The following is a 17,179-nucleotide window of genomic DNA, read 5'->3' as shown; positions in this document are numbered from 1 at the left end:
GCTTCTTTGGGTAAGGAGCACCCTGTGAAGAAGGGCCCTGGCAAAAAAATTTTAAAAAAGGGCCCTTGCAGTGGGGGAGCTGGGAGGGTCACATGACTTATTAATGGGTCAGGCACAGCACAGGCTGGAGGAAGGAAACTGCCTCAGGCACCGACCAAAAGTTCTGAGACAGCCAACATCTGATACCTCGGGAGGCTGAGCCACACAGGGGGTCCGCGAGCACTTATTAGGCCCCTCCTGTATGCCCAGCGCGGTGCCAAAGGGGTGGCGCTACGGAGGTTCCAGGCGGGGCCCGGGCGGCCAGGCTGGGCCGGACCACTCTTGCGCTCCGCCAGTTCACTGCCAGGCGGAGCCGGAGGCGGGGCGGAGCCGTCTCCACCCTTGGCCAGGGGCGGAGGTGCACGGGGGCGGGGCCCAGGCCCGGGAAGGCGGGGCGGGGCGGGGGCGGAGTCGAGGGCGGGGCCGGGCAGGGCGCGGGCCAATGGCGGCGGGCGGCTCACGGCGCAGGCGCTTCCTGCGGAAAGCGTCTCCTCGGGATTCGCGGCTTCACGCCGGCGCAGTCCGTGACGACTATGGCTCGGAGACCTCCGCGGAACTTCCGCCAGCGCCCGGCCGACTCCGGCTCCAGCTCTGACCCCGACTCTGACCCCAGGCCCAGCTCCGAGCCGGGCCTCGGCCGCGCTGCCCAGCGCGCCCCCGGGGCTCCGCGGAGTCGGGGCCGCGCCCGCGTGTGGGCGACGTCGCGCCGCGAAGGTCCGTGTCGGGCGCGCGCCGCGGGGGCGGGGCGGGCACGCGCACGCGCAGGGACCCCGAGCGCTCTGGTCCCGCCCAGGAAGCACTGCGGGCGCGTGCAGACTCTGCCTCAGTTTCCCCTGGTGTGCAGCGAGCGACGCCTCCCAGGGCTGGCCCTTGACCTCTCCGGGAGCGTGTATATGCCCCCCCCCCCCCGCACAGGCTCCCTGCGTCGTCTCCCCCTCTGTGCCCGGAGGCCCCCTCCCCCACGGACCCCGCCGCCGCCCTGCCTCAGTTTCCCTTTCTGTGCATTAGAGTGCATGAGATGGGGTTTGCCCCGCAGGCCCCTCCCCTTCTGGACGCGGCCCCCCAGATGTGTCCGGGGCAGGAGAAGGCCCCCCAACGTCTCCGGAGGCCGATGGCGGCTCCCCAGGTGGGAAGGAGCGGCTCGGCGCGGTGGGGTCCGGGGGGCGCGTTGGGCCTGTTCTGGGGAGGAAGGGTCAGCTGAGGGCTGAGAGCTTGGGACCAGGCCCCGCCCCCCCCTCCCCCATAGAGCCGGGCCCTCGGGGCGTGGGCGGGAGGCAGGGGCTGAGCCTCCCGGCACAGGCTTTTCCCTAACCAGACTCTAACTCTAACCCTAACCCGCCCCCACAGGGGGAGGGGGGGGGAGAAACCCGCAGGAGGAGCCGCGATCTGCCCCCTGGAGGGGCGCTGCCCGGGAGGGGGGCCCAGAGGCCTCGCTAAGGGGTCCGGCAGCGGGGGGGCCCTGGGGGCGGCGGCGGGGCTGCAGCGGCTCCTCTGCTTCAGCCCCGATGCCCTCCGCGGGGACGCCAAGGCTGGATCCCGCAGCCTGCCGGGCAGCGCCTGTGGCCTCGGCTCCTGCGGCGGAGGGGCTTCTCAGGGCCACGCGGGGGGGGGCTGCCGCGGGCCAGGGCTGTGAGGGCGGGTGCCGGCCGCTAACCCTAAGCCCGGGGGTCCCGCTGGGCCAGAGCGGCGGGGGCGGGGCACGGGCTCTGTCTGGGGCGGCCGGGAGGAAGCGGGCCCTGGTCCGGGGGCGTCCCGGTCACTGCCGCCTTCTGCGTCACAGGGAGCCTGGTGGACCCGACGCGAGCCCGGGCGGCCCGAAGAAGGCTCCGGAGGGGGCCCGAGGCGCCGGGGGACTACCTGCCGCTGAGCGGGGGCCCCCCCAGCAGCACTGACTCTGAGGAGGAGCCGGCTCCCGGGGCAGCAGAGACCCCAGGTGCCCGTCCTGGCCCCTGTGGTGGGAGGCAAGGAGAGCCAGAGCTTCCTCCTCGGCCTCCCCGACTCCCCTCCTCGCGCGGGAGAGGCCGAGCTGGAGCCGGGGAGGCTGAGCCGGAGCCCGGGAGGCTGGAGCTGGGGAGGCCGGAACCGGGGAGGCCGGAACCGGGGAGGCCGGAGCCGGGGAGGCTGAGCCGGAGCCCTTCCTTCCCCTTCCTCCTAGGCTCTGGCAGTGGAAGCGAGGAGGCTCAGGACGCTTGGGAAGCACAGCAGATGAGGAAAGCCCTGCGAGCCCCAGACCTGGTACGTCTGGGAGGGGGGAGGGAGGCCTGGGGGCCGGAGGCCGGTCCCCCCTTACCCCCCGGAATCCAGAAAAGACACAGTTCTCCGTCCTTTCAGGGACCCGAGCCTGGACTCCCCCACGACCATCCCCCGGGCAAGAGAACGTGGGACCTGCCCGTGTCCCTGCCCCCTGTGAACTTGGCAATCATCAAGAAGCAGCTCAACAGTCGGTAAGGGGCAAGTGCAGGAGGGTGGCCGTGTCAGAGCTGAGGGGGAGGGGCAGGACACCGAGGGGGGGAGGAAGGGCTCGGGGGGCGCCACTAAAAGGGGCTGTGAGGGGACGGCTGGCCCAGGTGGAGCTCCGGGCTGACTTGCATGACTGGGATCCGCCGTTGGCAAACACGGGGTCCCTCAGCTGGAGCTGGGACAGCGCTTTCTGAGCCCAGGCTGGCTGAGGGATGGCTAGGCCACGGTGGGCCTCGCCGCAGGTGCTGGCAAGCCCCCCCTAGGATTGGGGAGGGGTCTGGAGCCCAGCTCCTGGGGGCACCCTGACCCACTGTGCCATGGCAGACCAGAAGTGGGGCTTGGGGCAGGTCCAGCTTCCCTGACTGTCTTTTTAAGGGTCCCTCTGAGTGCCCCCCCCACGTCCACTCCTTCCTGCCGGGATGGCCCAGGGCAGGGGCTCAGTGAGGGTCTCCCTGCAGCAGGGGGGGTCTCCCTGCCCAAGGTTGAAGAGGGGGTTAGCAGAGGTGGAAATAGACCCCGGGGGGGGGGGGGGGGGGTAATGGTCTCACGTCAGGGCTCTTTCCCTCGGTTCTGCTCAGAGACGGTGGCATCCTGGGCACGTGGAGGCTGAGGGGCTTCTGGGCCGGCACTCCTGAGGGCCTGGAGCCTGGCTGGTTCCTTGTTGACCCGCGGGTCGCCCAGAGCCCGGCCAGGGGCAGAAGCAGGGGAGGCGGAGGGGCCGGCCTGGGCCCCAGGGCCTGCAGTGGGCAGTGACCGACCTCTGGTCCCCGGGCTCAGGTTGGCCTCCCTGGAGGGCGTGCACCGTTCCCACCAGAGGGAGTACGAGAGACGCCTGCAGGACGTGGTCAGCGCTAAGACCGCTGTTGCGGATCTCGAGAAGGCGCCAGATCCCGCGCCCAGCTGTGCCTTCTACAGGGCCATGAAGGCCTACCTGGCGGCCCTGGTTGACTGCCTCCAGGAGAAGGTATGGGGCTGGCGCGCCGCCGTCACACCCCCTGGGCCCTCACGCCTGGACCTGCGGCTCGGGAAGGTCAGGCGTCTCGCCGCTCGGTCCCAGAGAGATTTGGAGCCACAAGTGACCCAGGGCCTCCGGGGCCCAGACAAGGGGAAAGTCCTGTTCTTGCTGGTATTCCTGCAGCATCCAGGATCTCGGGATTAGCCCAGGGACGGCATAGAGGCTGGACCATGCGGGACAGCAATAATTCCAGGGGTTACTTGTCCAGTCCGGCAACTAAGACTCATCAGAGGAGATCTCTGGCCGCCCACAAGCCGCCACGAGCTCTGGACACAGGGCCAGCCTGGACGCAGGGGCACGCCGCTGACAGGAGGAGTGGCCCTCGGACTGGGTCCCTCCCCCTTGTCTCTGTTTGGCCCGGTCGGCCCGTGAGACCGGCCGTTCTTTTCCCAGGGAACAGTGCCTCCACTCAGGTTCCCTGGGTCTCTGCTCCTCCACTCACTTCACTTTGTTTTCCTCGGATGTCGTTTCAGATCGGGGCCATTCAGGAGCTAGAGGCGGCCATGCAGTTGCTCCTCCAGGAACACGCCGCCGCCTTCTGGAAGTGGCGACAGGTGGAGCTACGCGGCAAAGCCGCGCACTTACAGCAGCTGGCAGGTGAGGGGCGCTCCCAGTGTGGAAGCTTCCTCCGCGTGGGCAGCGTCAGCCTGGGGGTCCCGTACAGGGCGTGCTGGCGTCAGAAAGATCAGAATGAGCAAAACGCCCTCTGCCACTCACGTGAAAATGCCTTAAACCAGATTTTGCTTCAGCTCAGACTCAGTTGTGGACTGGAGGCTAGAAGCTGCTTCTCGGGGTCGGGGAGGATGTTGTCATGGAGCCATTTAGGAGGGGCTTGGCAGGGCTGCCTTAGGAGGGGCTCCCTCACTTGGGGAGGGCCAGGCCCCAGGCCGGCCCCTGGAACAAGACGGGGAGAAGGCCGGGCAGCCGGCCACCAGCAACCCCAGGCGTCCTACCAGGGGGGAGGCAGGGGTGTGTCCTGGGGAATCCCATAGGATAACAGGGATGGTGGTCTAGTTGTGGAGATCCTGGGGCGCCACCCAGGGGAGTGCGTTGGATTCTGGGGGCTCCTAGGGAATCCCTGCTGTTTACAGTGTGTTGGGGGCAGGGGCACAGTGCTCACGTCAGGGGCTGTGTGGAGGATGGATGGGAGTGGGTGGAGACCAGAGGCAGGCAGACATCCCTCCCCCCTCAACGTGTGAGGGGATGGGGGGTCTGCACCTGAGTGGGGGGGGAGGAGTCAGAGGAGACAAGGGGCGTGTCTGTTGAGGTAAGGCTTTGGTGAGAGAGTGAAGAGTCCAGGCTGGGGAGCCTGGGGGTGGGAGCAGGGAGGTTCCCTTTCCAGTGCAGGCAAGAGAGGAGGGGGCAGAGGGACATGAATTCTGTTTTGAATGCCTCTGGGGAGGCCCAGAAGGCAGCACCTGTTGAGAGCCATTTCCCTGAAGGAAGGGCCAGAAGCAGGGCCTCGCAGTGCTAGTTGGCTTGTGCTGTGTTCTGGTGCGGCTCCCCTCCAGATTCCAGTGGACCTGCTGCTCAGTGTGGGAGCAGGGGCAGGGCTGCCTTGTGTCCTGAGTTGTGAGCACTTGTGGAGTGAAGGATGGAGGGAGGGAGAGACTAGTCTGGGCTCCACGGGGGCAACGTGAGACTGCAGGGAGGGGGGCCAGGGATGAGCCTCACTGACCAGTGGGTGGCTGGAGCCCTCATCTCATAGCACTTACTTTGTCATTCATCAGCCAGCATGACGGATGATGCCCCGGCAGAGGGTGGTGTTGGAGCTCAGAACGTCCTAGGAGAGCCTGCTGTCTGGAGGTAGCCAGAGCCCGCCGCCTCCTCTTTGGACCCAAATATCTTCTCTTAGTGACCTTGTTCTGAAATCAGGGGGAGGGCTCTTTGTCCCCACAGGCCTTGGGTGGTCTCTGGTGTGGGCTGAGCTCTTGGGACAGATCAATTTTCTCCAGCTCTAATGTTGCTCTTGGTCGCTTGTTAAGAAAAGACTGATACTTGTTCCAAAATGCAGTATGCAGAAAACACAAGCCATCGAGAGCCCTGGCATGTCTCGGCATCAGGAAGGTGTGTCCGGTAGTGATGGCGAGGACAGTGAGTCTCCATCAGAGGGAGCCGACTTCCGGGAGAGGCGAGGTTGGTGCTCTGTGTGTGCGGTGAATTTCCACCTGTGTCCCTTCCCTCCTGCCCAGCCTTTATTAGTGTTTGGTTTTCTGTATAACTGTGCTCATTCAATTTTATTTTTTCAACCAGTCCACAAAAGGTCTGCCTTCTCTGCCTCTCTGTCCCCTCCCAACAGAGAAAGAGAAAAGAAAACCTCTTTTGCCAACATGTACCATCACGAGACACAACTATGGCCATTGGCACACCCAAAACACGTGCCCTATTATGTCCCATAATATCCTTAAGAGTCCCCTTGGAGTCAGTCAGTCGTTCCCCTGATCATCAGCTTATTGTCCTCTCTGGACCCCTCCCCGTCCTCATTTCTTCAGACTGAGTGTGAATTTAGGCTGCTGCTGTACATGCTGGACTAAGCTTTGGCTCAGGATAAATTTCTCTTTTCTCTCCAGTTTTCCAGCTGAGTAAAATGTTTTTCTATACCCAGTTCTCTCTGTGTGTACATATGTGGGGTGGGTGTGGGTGTGTGCACATGCATATACTTATGGTATATGTGTGCATGTGTAATTTGTATATGTGTATATGAAGTGTATATGTGCACATATTGTATTGCTTGTAAATGTTTATGAATATGTGTATAATTTATACACACATGCATGGGGCTTATATGTGAATGTGTGGGCTGTGTGTGAGTTGTGCACATATGTATGTGTGGTGTAAGTATGCAGCACGTGTTATGTATGTGTACGGTATTTGTATATGTGAGGGCATATTTGTGTAGTATACACGTGTGTGATGTATATATATTTGGAAGACGTGTGCATATAATGTATTGTGTATGTAATTAGTGTATAAATAAAAATTCTTATATCCAATATGGTGCCAAGGCCCTTCCATTCCACCTCTGCAGCATCTCTGGCCCATTTCCCCTCCGCAGCATCTCTGGCCCATTTCACCTCTGCAGCGTCTCCCTGATCCATTTCCCCTCCGCAGCATCTCTGGCCCATTTTACCTCTTCAGGACCTCTGGTCTATTTCACCTCTTGTAGGATCCTTCGTGTCATAGAGTGCCTTATTCTTTTCCAGTCTTCTTACAATACTCCCACCACAAAGGTAGTTTTTGATCTAGTGCCATTGGCCTCCTGACTGTCCTATGAACAAGACCCCCCCATCTCTTTCCAATTCTGAGTATTTTGTCTGGCTGTACCCCATGCCTTCTCTCCCTCCTCCATTCTAACTGCTGATCTCTGAATTCTTCCTTAAATTCCAAATAAAATCCCATCTCCTACAGGAAGCCTCCAATTTGTCTTCATTATTTCCTAGTTATCTTGTCAATAGCTGTCTGTATGTGTTTGCTTGTTATTTCCCCCATTAGATTATAAACTTCTTGAAAGCAAGAACTATCTTTTGCTTCTTTTTATGACCCTGGCATTTAACACAATGCCTGGCATATAATGGATGTTTAAATATTGATTCATTGATTACTTATCCCTATTTAATTCCATGTAATTGTTCATTTTTACCTTTTTGTTTCTCTTCACTCCTATATTTGAACTTCAAGGCTTCTTCATGGTAAGCCTGTTTCATTAAAGGTCCATTCCTTCTCAGCACCCCCACTCCCACCTTCCCCTGCTGCCAATAGCCTTATAATCAGTTTCGCTGGGTTGGTTATTATTGTGTTTAAGCCCATATCCTTTGTCTTCTGTAATAGCGTATTCCAGTGTTTCCTTTTCTTTATGGTAGTGGCTGCTAAGTCATACAGGATCCTAGCTGTGGCTCCTTGGTACTGGAATTCTTACTTTTTGACTGCTTGAGAATTAATTTTTTGATCTGGAAGCTCTGGATTCATCTCTCATCTTTCTGGAAGTTTTTACTTTGACTTTTCTTTCAGAAAGTGACTGGTGGATTCTTTCTCTTTTCTGCCTCCCATCTAGTTGTAAGAGCTCTGGAATCTTCTTTTAAAAATTGTTTGAAATAGGATGTCCAGGCTCCTTTTTTATTTTTTTGGTCATGTCATTCAGCTAGTCCAGTGATTCTTTATCTTTTTTCCTCTCAATTATTTTTATGGTTTTTTTTCTAAATTTCTTTTAAGCATTTTGAATTTATTTTAATATTTTTTGTTGCCTCTTGGAGCCATTGATTTCTATTTGGTTCATTCCAGTTTTCAGAGAGTTGCTTGGACAGATTTTGTTTCTTGTGCCAAGCTGTTGTGATATCTTTCCAGTTCTTTCTCATTACCATAACTCTTATTTATTTTCCATTTTTCCCCACATTGCTCTCATTTTATCGTTAAAAAAACTTTTTTTCCCATTGTGCCAGGAATTTGAATTGAGTTTTTACCCAAGCTCTCTTTTTCTCTGAAGCTTTGCTTGTAGATGTTTTAAAGTCATTTTTTTCTTTTGCTTTTGTGTCCTAAATATCCTAGTCACTATTTTGGTGGCATTCTTCATTTTCCTATTTGATAATAGTTTGGTCTTTGCACACTTCTGGAGAGGTCTATGCTGGTTCTGTTGCTCCTTTCTTGGGGGGATTGAGTGTGATATTATTCTGTGATCTTAAGGACAGCTCAGGCTGGGTATTTGGAAGCATAAAATACCCTCAGAGTGATCTGATCCAGGTCCAAGGGGACTGCTGCCTCCTTGCTCTGAATTCTAGAAGTTCCTAGCCTAGTTTTGGTTCTGAACAGGGGTAGATATTCCTGGACTCAGAACAGGGGTAGATATTCCTGGACTCAGCCCTCTTTGGCAAGCTGGGAGCCTCTGCTACTTAGAAGGACAGAACTGCCAGCTCCCCTTTGGTCTGGGGTCCTGGTGACTTCCCTGTCAGCATCAGACTAAGAGGCAGAAACTGAGACCATGCTCAGATCTTGAGGGTCCAAGCCACTTGTGGCTGCTGGCTTCTGAACTTGGCTTTTCTCTCAGTAGACTAACTGCCTACTGTAGGAAGGTGGTGCAGCATAGGTCCCTTTGTCAATCCACCCTGGGACCTAGAATTGGGTGGTGGACAAAAGAGGCTGGGGAGCTTTAGGGGGGGCACTTGTTGGCTCCTCCCATATGGGACATACCCAAGGAGACTGCCTTGCTCACCCTCTGTGGCCCCCTTTGTCCTTTGATCTGCAGGGGCTATTTTACAAAACTGCCACAGTATTTTTGAAGATGTCAATGAGGAATTTTCTGATGTCCAGAAGATTTTGCTGAAATTCCAGCAATGGCGAGAGCAGTTTCCTGATTCCTATTATGAAGCTTATGCCAGTCTCTGCTTACCCAAACTTTTGAGTCCTTTCATAAGGATTCAAATGATGGATTGGAACCCTCTTAAGGTATCTGTGCTTCTTAAGGGACCTAGTGATTGGGTGGTCTCCAGCCTGGGGGCTTCTTGTTTCCCCTGTACTGCACAACTCTGGCCTCAGCCAATTGTAGGCCCAAAATAAAATGAAAGCTGCGTCCCAGGCAGGTGCTCCAGGGGCCAGAGACCCTGGGCCTGGGGCCTTAAAGTGGGAAAAAGATTTCAGGAGGCAATGAGTTAATGCAAACCTAGGGCCAAAGTGAATGGAACCAGCCAAAGTTCTAAAGAAGTGTGCCTCAAGGATGGGAAAGGCCTTCAGCATGATCCAGGAATGAGCATCCAATTCAACAAAGTCAGGGATTGCCTGAAGGAGGCCTGTTTAAAGTGAGGATCAGCCATAGGAATGGGGATGCTGAGCTTGCAGGAGAAGAGGCTCTGAGAAAGGTGGAATCCTCTGAATCTGAACCTGAAGAGCTACCATGGGACAAATGATCATTCTTGGTCTGCTTGACCCCAGAGACTAGAACCAGGAGTACTGGGAGAGGAGGTGCTGGATACCAGCCTTAAACGCAGGGCCTAGAGAGCCTTCAACCAGAGTGGGAGGATTCTTTGTGGGCCATAGGGTGGAGAACATTCTTTGTGGCAGAGACACTGAACAGGGTGATAGTGAGCAGGGCTGAATGACTGTGATCGAGAGCAGCGTGGGGGCTGGGACCTCAGGCTTGAGATTGATTTGATTCTAGAAGAGACAGATGGACCTTGATGGCTTTTCAGAGGAGTCTGGTGGGACAGCTTGGGGTCTGGGGAGCACTTGATGAGGACCTGCTCTCTGCTGGACATGGCAGGACAGAGACGTAGGGAGATAGGCTGCGCCTATGAGGAGCTCACCCCCAGCCCCATAGAAAGAGGTGCCTCCTTGTCAACTCAAATCCTGCTAGCTGGATCCCATTCTATCTACCTTTTTTCCAACAGATCACCCTCTGCTATCCCTCTCCCCCTTATTTTCTCTCTGCTTCTCTCCTGCCTACAAATATGTATGTCAATAACAAACCTCAATAACATGTCTTTGGTCCATCCACCTCCCTAGCTGTCATCTGATATTTTTCTTGTCTTTTGTGGCTGAACCCCTTGAGAAGGCCATCTATACTAGGGACCCCCCTTTCTGTTCATTCTCCATTGCCATCTGACTTCTGACCCAACACCCTCTCATCCTTCAACTGAAACTTGTTCTTCTTCAGGTCTTCAACATCTTCCCAGTCTCTCAGGTTCTTAACCTAAGAGCTATCCTAGGCTCTTCATGCTTTTTCCCCCATTCCCCTCTCATCTACTATAGACCAGAGCCTGTTGATTTCACTTTTGTACCTCCAGTCAGTTTCACCTCTGCAACATCTCTGGTCCATTTCACCTCTGCAGCATCTCTGGTCCGTTTCACCTCTGCAGCATCTCTGGTCCGTTTCATCTCTGCAATATCTCTGGTCCATTTCACCTCTGCAGCACCTCTGGTCCGTTTCATCTCTGCAACATCTCTGGTCTGTTTCACCTCTGCAACATCTCTGGTCTGTTTCACCTCTGCAGCATCTCTGGTCCGTTTCATCTCTGCAACATCTCTGGTCCGTTTCATCTCTGCAACATCTCTGGTCTGTTTCACCTCTGCAGCATCTCTGGTCCGTTTCATCTCTGCAACATCTCTGGTCCGTTTCATCTCTGCAACATCTCTGGTCCGTTTCATCTCTGCAACATCTCTGGTCTGTTTCACCTCTGCAGCACCTCTTCCACATCCCCCTTCTCTCCTTCACTCTGGACTATGGCAGCAGCTGCTGGCAGGGGGTTGAGAAGTATCTGTTTCCAGTTTCTCTCCCCTGTGTTCCATCCTTCATCCAGATACCAAATTAATCTTCCTAAAGCACTGATCTGATCATGTCACACCCCCTCCTCAGTAAACCTGAATGACTCCTATTGCCTCCAGCGTCAAACACAAAATGCTCCGCTAGGCCTCCAAGGCCTTTTGTAGCTTAGCCCCTGCTACGTTTTCAGGTTTCTTATACCTTACGTTTCCTACCATATACAGTTGGATCCAATGATCCTACTCTCTCACAAACAGGACCTTCCCTTGTCACTATCTCCCATACTCAGAACGCTCTCCTTCCTTCTTCGCTTCGTTTTTGTCCCAGTCCCTCTTCATTTCCCATTTATGTAGCTTATTTTAGTTGTGTACGTGTTTCTCACATTAAACTGAGTTCCTTGCCTCTCATGGTATCCTCAGTGCTTCACACACCACCTGACATATCATAGGTGCCTAATCAGTATTTACTGACTGCTTGACTGACCAAGAAGAATGGCATTATGAGACCATGGAGAGGAACTAGGCCCAGTGAGGAGAGGGCGATCTGGGTTCAGGATGGGCTGGGGAGGGTGTGGCAGCATTTGGGGGCCCCACCTGAAGACTTCGGCCACTGTGCGGGGCCCCATCTGCAGGGCTGTGCTCAGCTCTGGACCCAGGGTAGAGGAGAGCCGATAAGCGCGCTCTTGCTTCATGCTTCGTCAGAATGGTTCTTTTGGTTTCCACTTTACCCCTGAGGAAATGAGCCAAGAGAAGTGCAGTGACCTTGGCAGTGTCTGAGTCCGGGCTGGGATGTGCTCCTCCTGCCTCACTGCTCCAGGCTTTGTGCTGGGCGTCGGTCTGCCCCTTGGGGCAGCTGTGGGGATTCCGCTTGAGGACAGGTGTTTTTCACATTTTGTCTCCTCTGCAGCCGGACTGCGTCAGTCTGCAGCGGATGCCATGGTTCCAGTCCCTGGAGGAGTTTGCCAACAGCGGGGTGGTGGCTCAGAGAGACAGCCCTGACAAGGAGATCCTACCAGCTTCTCTGGACAAGACGGTCCTTCCTCACATCACAGGTACGGCTCTGTCTTGATCTGGAGAACTCTGTTGCTCCCAGCCCATGCACAGGGATCCACAGGTGGCACCAAGTCAGTGGCTTGTATCCCCTCCTTTCTCGGTGGTTCTCTTAGAAAACCAGTTGCCCTCTGGTTCATGCAGCCGAGGTCCCTGGGCGGAGGCTAGCAGTCGGCCTGTGACCCCAGGATCCTGGGCCTCAGCTGACCTGGGTTCTCTCCTCTTGCTGTCTGTTGGGTCCATGGGGCACTCCGAATACACTTGGGGTCACCCGTTCCCAAGCCAGGGCATGTCTCTGAGGCGTTAGCCCGGGCCCCTGGCTGCCGTTGGCATTGACTGGGATGACCCCTGGCTGTCTAGACCACATCTCGGGCGGGGACAAAGCTGTGGGGCTGGGTCCGTGGGCTCAGGTGACTCGTTTTTGGCCGTTAAGTAGAGACTTTCTGGAAGGGAGGCACCCAAGGTGGGGCTGGAGCCAAGGGCAGGTAGGTGTCTTCTTGCCTTGGATACCTCTGGGCTGCACTAAGCTCCCCTACAGGGACCAAGGCGAGGGGGTGCCCGGGGCACCCTCTGGAGACCTGAGGAACAGCTCATTTGGGATGTTCTTTCTACAGGCCCCATTCAGAGCATGTTGCTCCCTCGTGGCTCGTTCCTCCCAACTTCCCGTTTCCCCCTTTTGTCCCGGACTCTGCTCCGGGGCACCCTGACTTGGTTAGGTCCCTCCCTTCTCCACCCCGACATGCCCGGAATCTGACCCTCTGGTGATAGGATCGGGGAGGGGGTGAGCCAGACGCCCCCAGACCACCCTGGAGGTCAAAGGTCCCCGCCCTCAGGGAGCTGAGGGACTGGGCTTGAATGGATCCAGTACTCCTGGAGGGAGCAGGGCCGGGCCAACTCTCAGCACGGCTCTTTCAGGTTTTGTCCGGTTCCTTTGGGACCCTCTGTCCACGCCACAGACCAGAAGCCTCGTGGAGCGCTGCAGGGAGGTCCTCAGCCTTTGCCCAGCTCCGAGGGGCAGGAAGGCCGCCTGCCGAGGTGGGGCTGCACGCCTGGTACTCCGGGCCCTGGTGGCGTAGGTGTCCTTGTTGCCCCGGGGGAGCTCGTGGGGATGCTGACAGGCCTCTCTGAGCCTCTGGCCAGGTTGGGTCAGGCTTCCTGTGGGAGGAGGCGTTGAAGCTGAGCCCAGAGAGGTGGCCTAAGGGCCTAAGAGCGGCTAAGGGCGGGTGGTTGGCTGGCTGGGTCCAAGGCACGGAGGCTGCGCAGGGGGTCGTTCTGGCCGGACCGTGGAGAGCACAGAGAGCAGGACCTGGGGTCGGGAGGCCAGAGTGACAGTGACAGGTTGGGGCAGGCAGAGTAAGGGAAGGGAGTGGGAGAGGTCAGAGTCCGGGGGGACAGCTCAATCTGGGTTCTCAGGGGTCAGTCTGTGAGTTGTGGGGCGGAATTCAGCAGAGGGCAGCCCAAGGCGGGCTCCCACCTCTTCCCTCGGCCTAGGACAGGAAGGGCCCAGGAAGGGGCTGGGGGTGTGAGCCAGGCTTTGAAATGGCTAAGGTCCCCATGACCCAGGAGCTGAGGGACTGCGCTTAGGCTGAAGAAGGCAGTGGAGGATGACGTCTTTATTCCCCTCTATCCAAAAAGGTGAGAGTGGCGCAGGAGGAGTGGCCCCCAGTCTCCCTCCCCCCCAACCTTATCCCCACTTGTGCCGACCCTCCACCCTCCCTGGGCTCCCCGGCCCACCCCATCCCCGCCGGCCACGGAAGGAGCGGCCATTCCCCGTGAGCCCCACTTCTCGCCCTCCCTCATCCTCCACGTGATCCCTCCATGTCATCCTTGTCCTGTTGCTTTAGCGGCTCCCTGGGAAAGGGCTGTCCACACTGGGGTCTCCACTTACCAGGGTCTGCTGGACTCCCAGTTTCCACCAGAATCCCTTTTTCAGATATAGTTTTACTGTAATTAGTCTTTGTGAAAGCGAGGATGATGGCGAAGGTCCGAGAGAGAGGCGGCCATTGCCCGGCGCGGCTATAACCTGAGGCGCTCTAAAGCGCCTTTCCAAGGATTGCTTCTCTTGCCGTTACGGGTGACGAGCGCGCTCAGAACGCGTCCTGGGGGGTCCAGGGCTCCCTGCCCCACAGCCCGCGGTCCGATGTAGGTGGGCACCCCGTTGCTGGCCCTTGGCTGCCCTCACAGGGCCCCCCCCCCCACGTCTGCACTGGGGACCTCCAGCCTCTCCTGCCTCTAGCCCGTTCTCCATCAGCCCCCCCCCCAACCCAGGTTTGTATTCCCTGGCCCCTAGTCCGGTCCGGTGCCTGGCAATACAGCAGGTGTTTAATCAGTGCTTGTGAGGAAATCCCAGTCTTTTCACGGAAGTCCGAGGCAGAAGGGACCTTAGGGGTCCAGTGGGGCCCTACCTCCCCTTCCCCTCCTACTTCCTGACTGAGAAAGAGGCGGGAAATGACCCTTCTGGGATCACGGGCCGCCAGGCTCTGGTTCTGGGGCGCGGTGGGGTCGTGGCTGGCACACAGTGCACACACACACGGCCCCACACGTGCACACACACACGCATCCGTCCCGCACACACGTGCAGACACACGCACTCTTGCCAGTGCCTCCAGCTGCCTGTCTCTGCCTTGACCTTCGCACCCAAAGGAGCTGCCAGGCTTTATCATGGGGTGGGGGCAGGGCTGGCTGTGGGCAGGGGGGAGGATGGGGGTCCTGGGGCTGGGGGGCGGCTCACTGTTTGTTCCTGTGATCAGGGTCCTGGAGGACAGAGAGTCCCCGCACTCCAGGTTCCAGGAGCGGCAGTTCTGGTCGGCTGTGAAGGTGAGGGGCCCTTAGCCTGGTCCCTGGGGAGGGGGGGTGGGGGCATCCTGGCCGTGGGCCCCAGGGTGGGGGGAGGGCGCGGTTGCCCAGGCCTCCTCTGGTCCCCTTGCAGCTCCTGGGCAATGTGGCTCTGTGGGAGGGCCTGGTCCCGGAGGGGGCCCTGCGGGAGCTGGCACTGAACAAGCTGCTGAATCGTTACCTGGTCATCGGCCTCTCCAGCACGTGCCCTGGGCCAGGGCTGGCCACCAAGTACCGCGGGGTGAGCGGGGCCTGGGGAGGGGGGGAGGTGAGGGAGGGGCTGGTCTGTGGAGGAGGAAGTGAAGAGAACCATGGCCTGGGGAGGAGGTGGGGGGCCCAGGAAGGAGAGCTTGGGTGACTGGTATGTGGCCCCACAGGTGGTGGAGAGTCTCCCCCAGAGCTGGCTCAGTGGGGACCCCGTGGGGACCCCCATTCCCCAGCTGGCCAACCTGGTGCTGACACTGGTGCGGGCGGCACAGCAGCTGCAGGACCATGAGCTTGGGTGAGTGCTTGAGCCGTGGGGGCCGGGGGGGGGGGGGGGGCACTGCGTGTGCCCTACTGAGACCCCTTGCACCCCCAGGTCCGAAGTGCAAGAGATGGTGCTTCTCCTGGTGGAGATGAAGGCGACGGCACAGGCCCGAGCCTTCGTGGAGAGGAACGGGCTGGAGCAGCTGAGGTCCTGCCTGAACGGACTGCAGTGACCCCCACCCCTGTACCTGTAGCCAGTTGGTGCTTAATAAATGTTTATTGTACAGCTTGGTGTGTGCCCCCTGAGCCCCCCCTCTCCCAGAAGCCTTTGAGCCCCCAAAGCCAGGGGCGCCCTAGGACTTGCGGGCGGCCTCTATTTCCTGCCAGATCTTGGCCTCCAGCCCGGCCGTGCAGTACTCCCTCATCATGTCAAACTCCTCCCAGGGCCGGGCCCACTTCTGTGCCTCCTGCAGCTGCTCCGGGCTCAGGCACAGGTCAAAGCGGATGCCCTGGATCTGGAACTGGGGGCGCTCCCAGCGCTTGGACCACGGCTTGGGCTTCATGCGGACTTGGAGCTGGGGGGATGTGGCGGCGTGAGGGGGCCGGTCCGGGCGGGTCCCCTCCCCATAGACCCCCCCCCCCCAAGGAACTCCCCAGATCCTGCCCCCACAGGGCCCCTCCTAGACCCCCCACCTTATTCACAGGGACCTCCTGGCCGGGGGCCAGGGTCTCGGGCTTCATGTCCAGGGGGAAGGTGCTGTACTCGGGCAGGGCATCCCGCAGGTACATGAGGTTGTTGTCCAGCCGCTTCTCCAGGCGCAGCACCTGGATCTCGTGGATGCGGGGGCTGTACAGGTCAAAGCAGATCTCCACACCTTGGGGGGAGGAGCAGCAGTCAGGTGGGCCTCCCCCACAGTAGGAGCTTGTCTGGAGCCCCCTCCCCCCTGCACACAGTAGGACCCCAAGAGCCCTTCAGTACGGGGCCTGGGGGGCACACAGTAGGGCTCCAGAAGACCCCCCCCCCCATCCGGGCCCACCCACCTTGGCCCTCGATGATGTTCCGCAGCACAAAGGTGGCCCCCAGGCCGTAACCCGACCTCTGGATACAAATGCCCACAAAGCGGCTGGTTTTGCCCTTGGCGTGAGGGTCCGACGAGGTGACGGCCAGGATGCTCCCTGGGGGAGGGGGGGAGAATGCGTGAGGGGCAGCCCCCTCCCCCATTCCCCTCCCCCCGCGCCCCTCCCCCACGCACCCACGTAGAACTCGGGGATGTGGATAACCCGCCTCCGGCGCAGCATGTCCTGGCGCTCCAGCTGGAACTTGATGGGGTTCGTGCGCCCCCGGGGATGGATGAATTCCGGGCTCAAGAACCTGGGGAAGCCAAAGCCGGTGGGCGCCGGGCGGCGGGAGAGCTCCCCAGCCCCGCCGAGGCCCCGACCGCCCCTCACCTGCGCGCCGGCTCCGGCTCCTGCTGCTTGTCCGCGATGACCGGCTTGGGGGGGGGCTGGAAGCCCCCGGGGCTGCAGAGGGAACCTGCGGGCAAAGGTCCGGCCTGAGGGGGGCGGCACCCGGCGTGGGGGGGGGGGGGGTCGGGGGCTCGGGGACCCGCTTCCCTCCCCCTAGCTCTTACGGCGGGCGGGGGCGCGGGGCGCGGCCCCGAGGCGGAGACGGAGGAGGGCGACCGCCGAGCTCACGGGCGCCGCCATGTTTCCCGGATGGGGAAGAAGAGCCCGGCACGTGACTGGGATGGGACGGTGGCCTCCGAGGGACGCATCCCGCCTTTGGCGAAGGCGGCGCCAGACTAACTGCGCCGTGTTAGCGGCCAGCAGGGGGCGCTGGCGCGCGAGGAGCCGGAGCCCGACCCCGCGTAGGCTGCCCCAGAGCGCCCCCCCCCGGAGGGCACGGCGGCCTCAGCCCGCGCACGCGCACTTTGGGGTCCCGCGGGGGGGGGGGGGTTGCCTGCACCGAGCCCCCCTTGGATGGGGAGCTCCCCCCCTGTGGAGGCGGCTCTTCGCTTTGTTTTGTTCCTCTCGGAGAAGGACCTTTGGGTGGGGACGGAGGCTGCG

At 59.2% G+C, this 17,179-nt stretch overlaps 2 protein-coding genes across 2 annotated transcripts; one reads left to right on the top strand and one right to left on the bottom strand.

Annotated features, from left to right (window-relative positions):
• The first annotated feature begins 477 nt into the window (after nucleotides 1-477).
• GCFC2 (GC-rich sequence DNA-binding factor 2) lies at nucleotides 478-15,398 on the top strand. Its single transcript, XM_031954019.1, has 17 exons — nucleotides 478-753; nucleotides 1,076-1,165; nucleotides 1,820-1,972; nucleotides 2,195-2,274; nucleotides 2,371-2,483; nucleotides 3,277-3,463; nucleotides 3,988-4,111; nucleotides 5,245-5,320; nucleotides 5,529-5,650; nucleotides 8,751-8,950; nucleotides 11,667-11,811; nucleotides 12,725-12,881; nucleotides 13,394-13,444; nucleotides 14,560-14,626; nucleotides 14,739-14,885; nucleotides 15,022-15,146; nucleotides 15,225-15,398. Exons 1-17 carry the CDS (start codon nucleotides 573-575, stop codon nucleotides 15,343-15,345), a joined length of 2,139 nt encoding a protein of 712 aa, XP_031809879.1. The 5' UTR covers nucleotides 478-572; the 3' UTR covers nucleotides 15,346-15,398.
• MRPL19 (mitochondrial ribosomal protein L19) lies at nucleotides 15,375-16,860 on the bottom strand. Its single transcript, XM_031949554.1, has 6 exons — nucleotides 16,744-16,860; nucleotides 16,562-16,646; nucleotides 16,366-16,484; nucleotides 16,154-16,288; nucleotides 15,806-15,987; nucleotides 15,375-15,687 (listed from the first exon to the last, which is right to left on the bottom strand). Exons 1-6 carry the CDS (start codon nucleotides 16,817-16,819, stop codon nucleotides 15,466-15,468), a joined length of 819 nt encoding a protein of 272 aa, XP_031805414.1. The 5' UTR covers nucleotides 16,820-16,860; the 3' UTR covers nucleotides 15,375-15,465.
• Between the last annotated feature and the right edge of the window lie 319 nt (nucleotides 16,861-17,179).

Source organism: Sarcophilus harrisii, chromosome 2 (genome assembly GCF_902635505.1).
Source record: "Sarcophilus harrisii chromosome 2, mSarHar1.11, whole genome shotgun sequence".
Taxonomy (NCBI): Eukaryota; Metazoa; Chordata; class Mammalia; order Dasyuromorphia; family Dasyuridae; genus Sarcophilus; species Sarcophilus harrisii.
The sequence above is the reverse complement of the archived record's forward strand: the minus strand, read 5'-3'. Positions and strand labels throughout refer to the sequence as shown.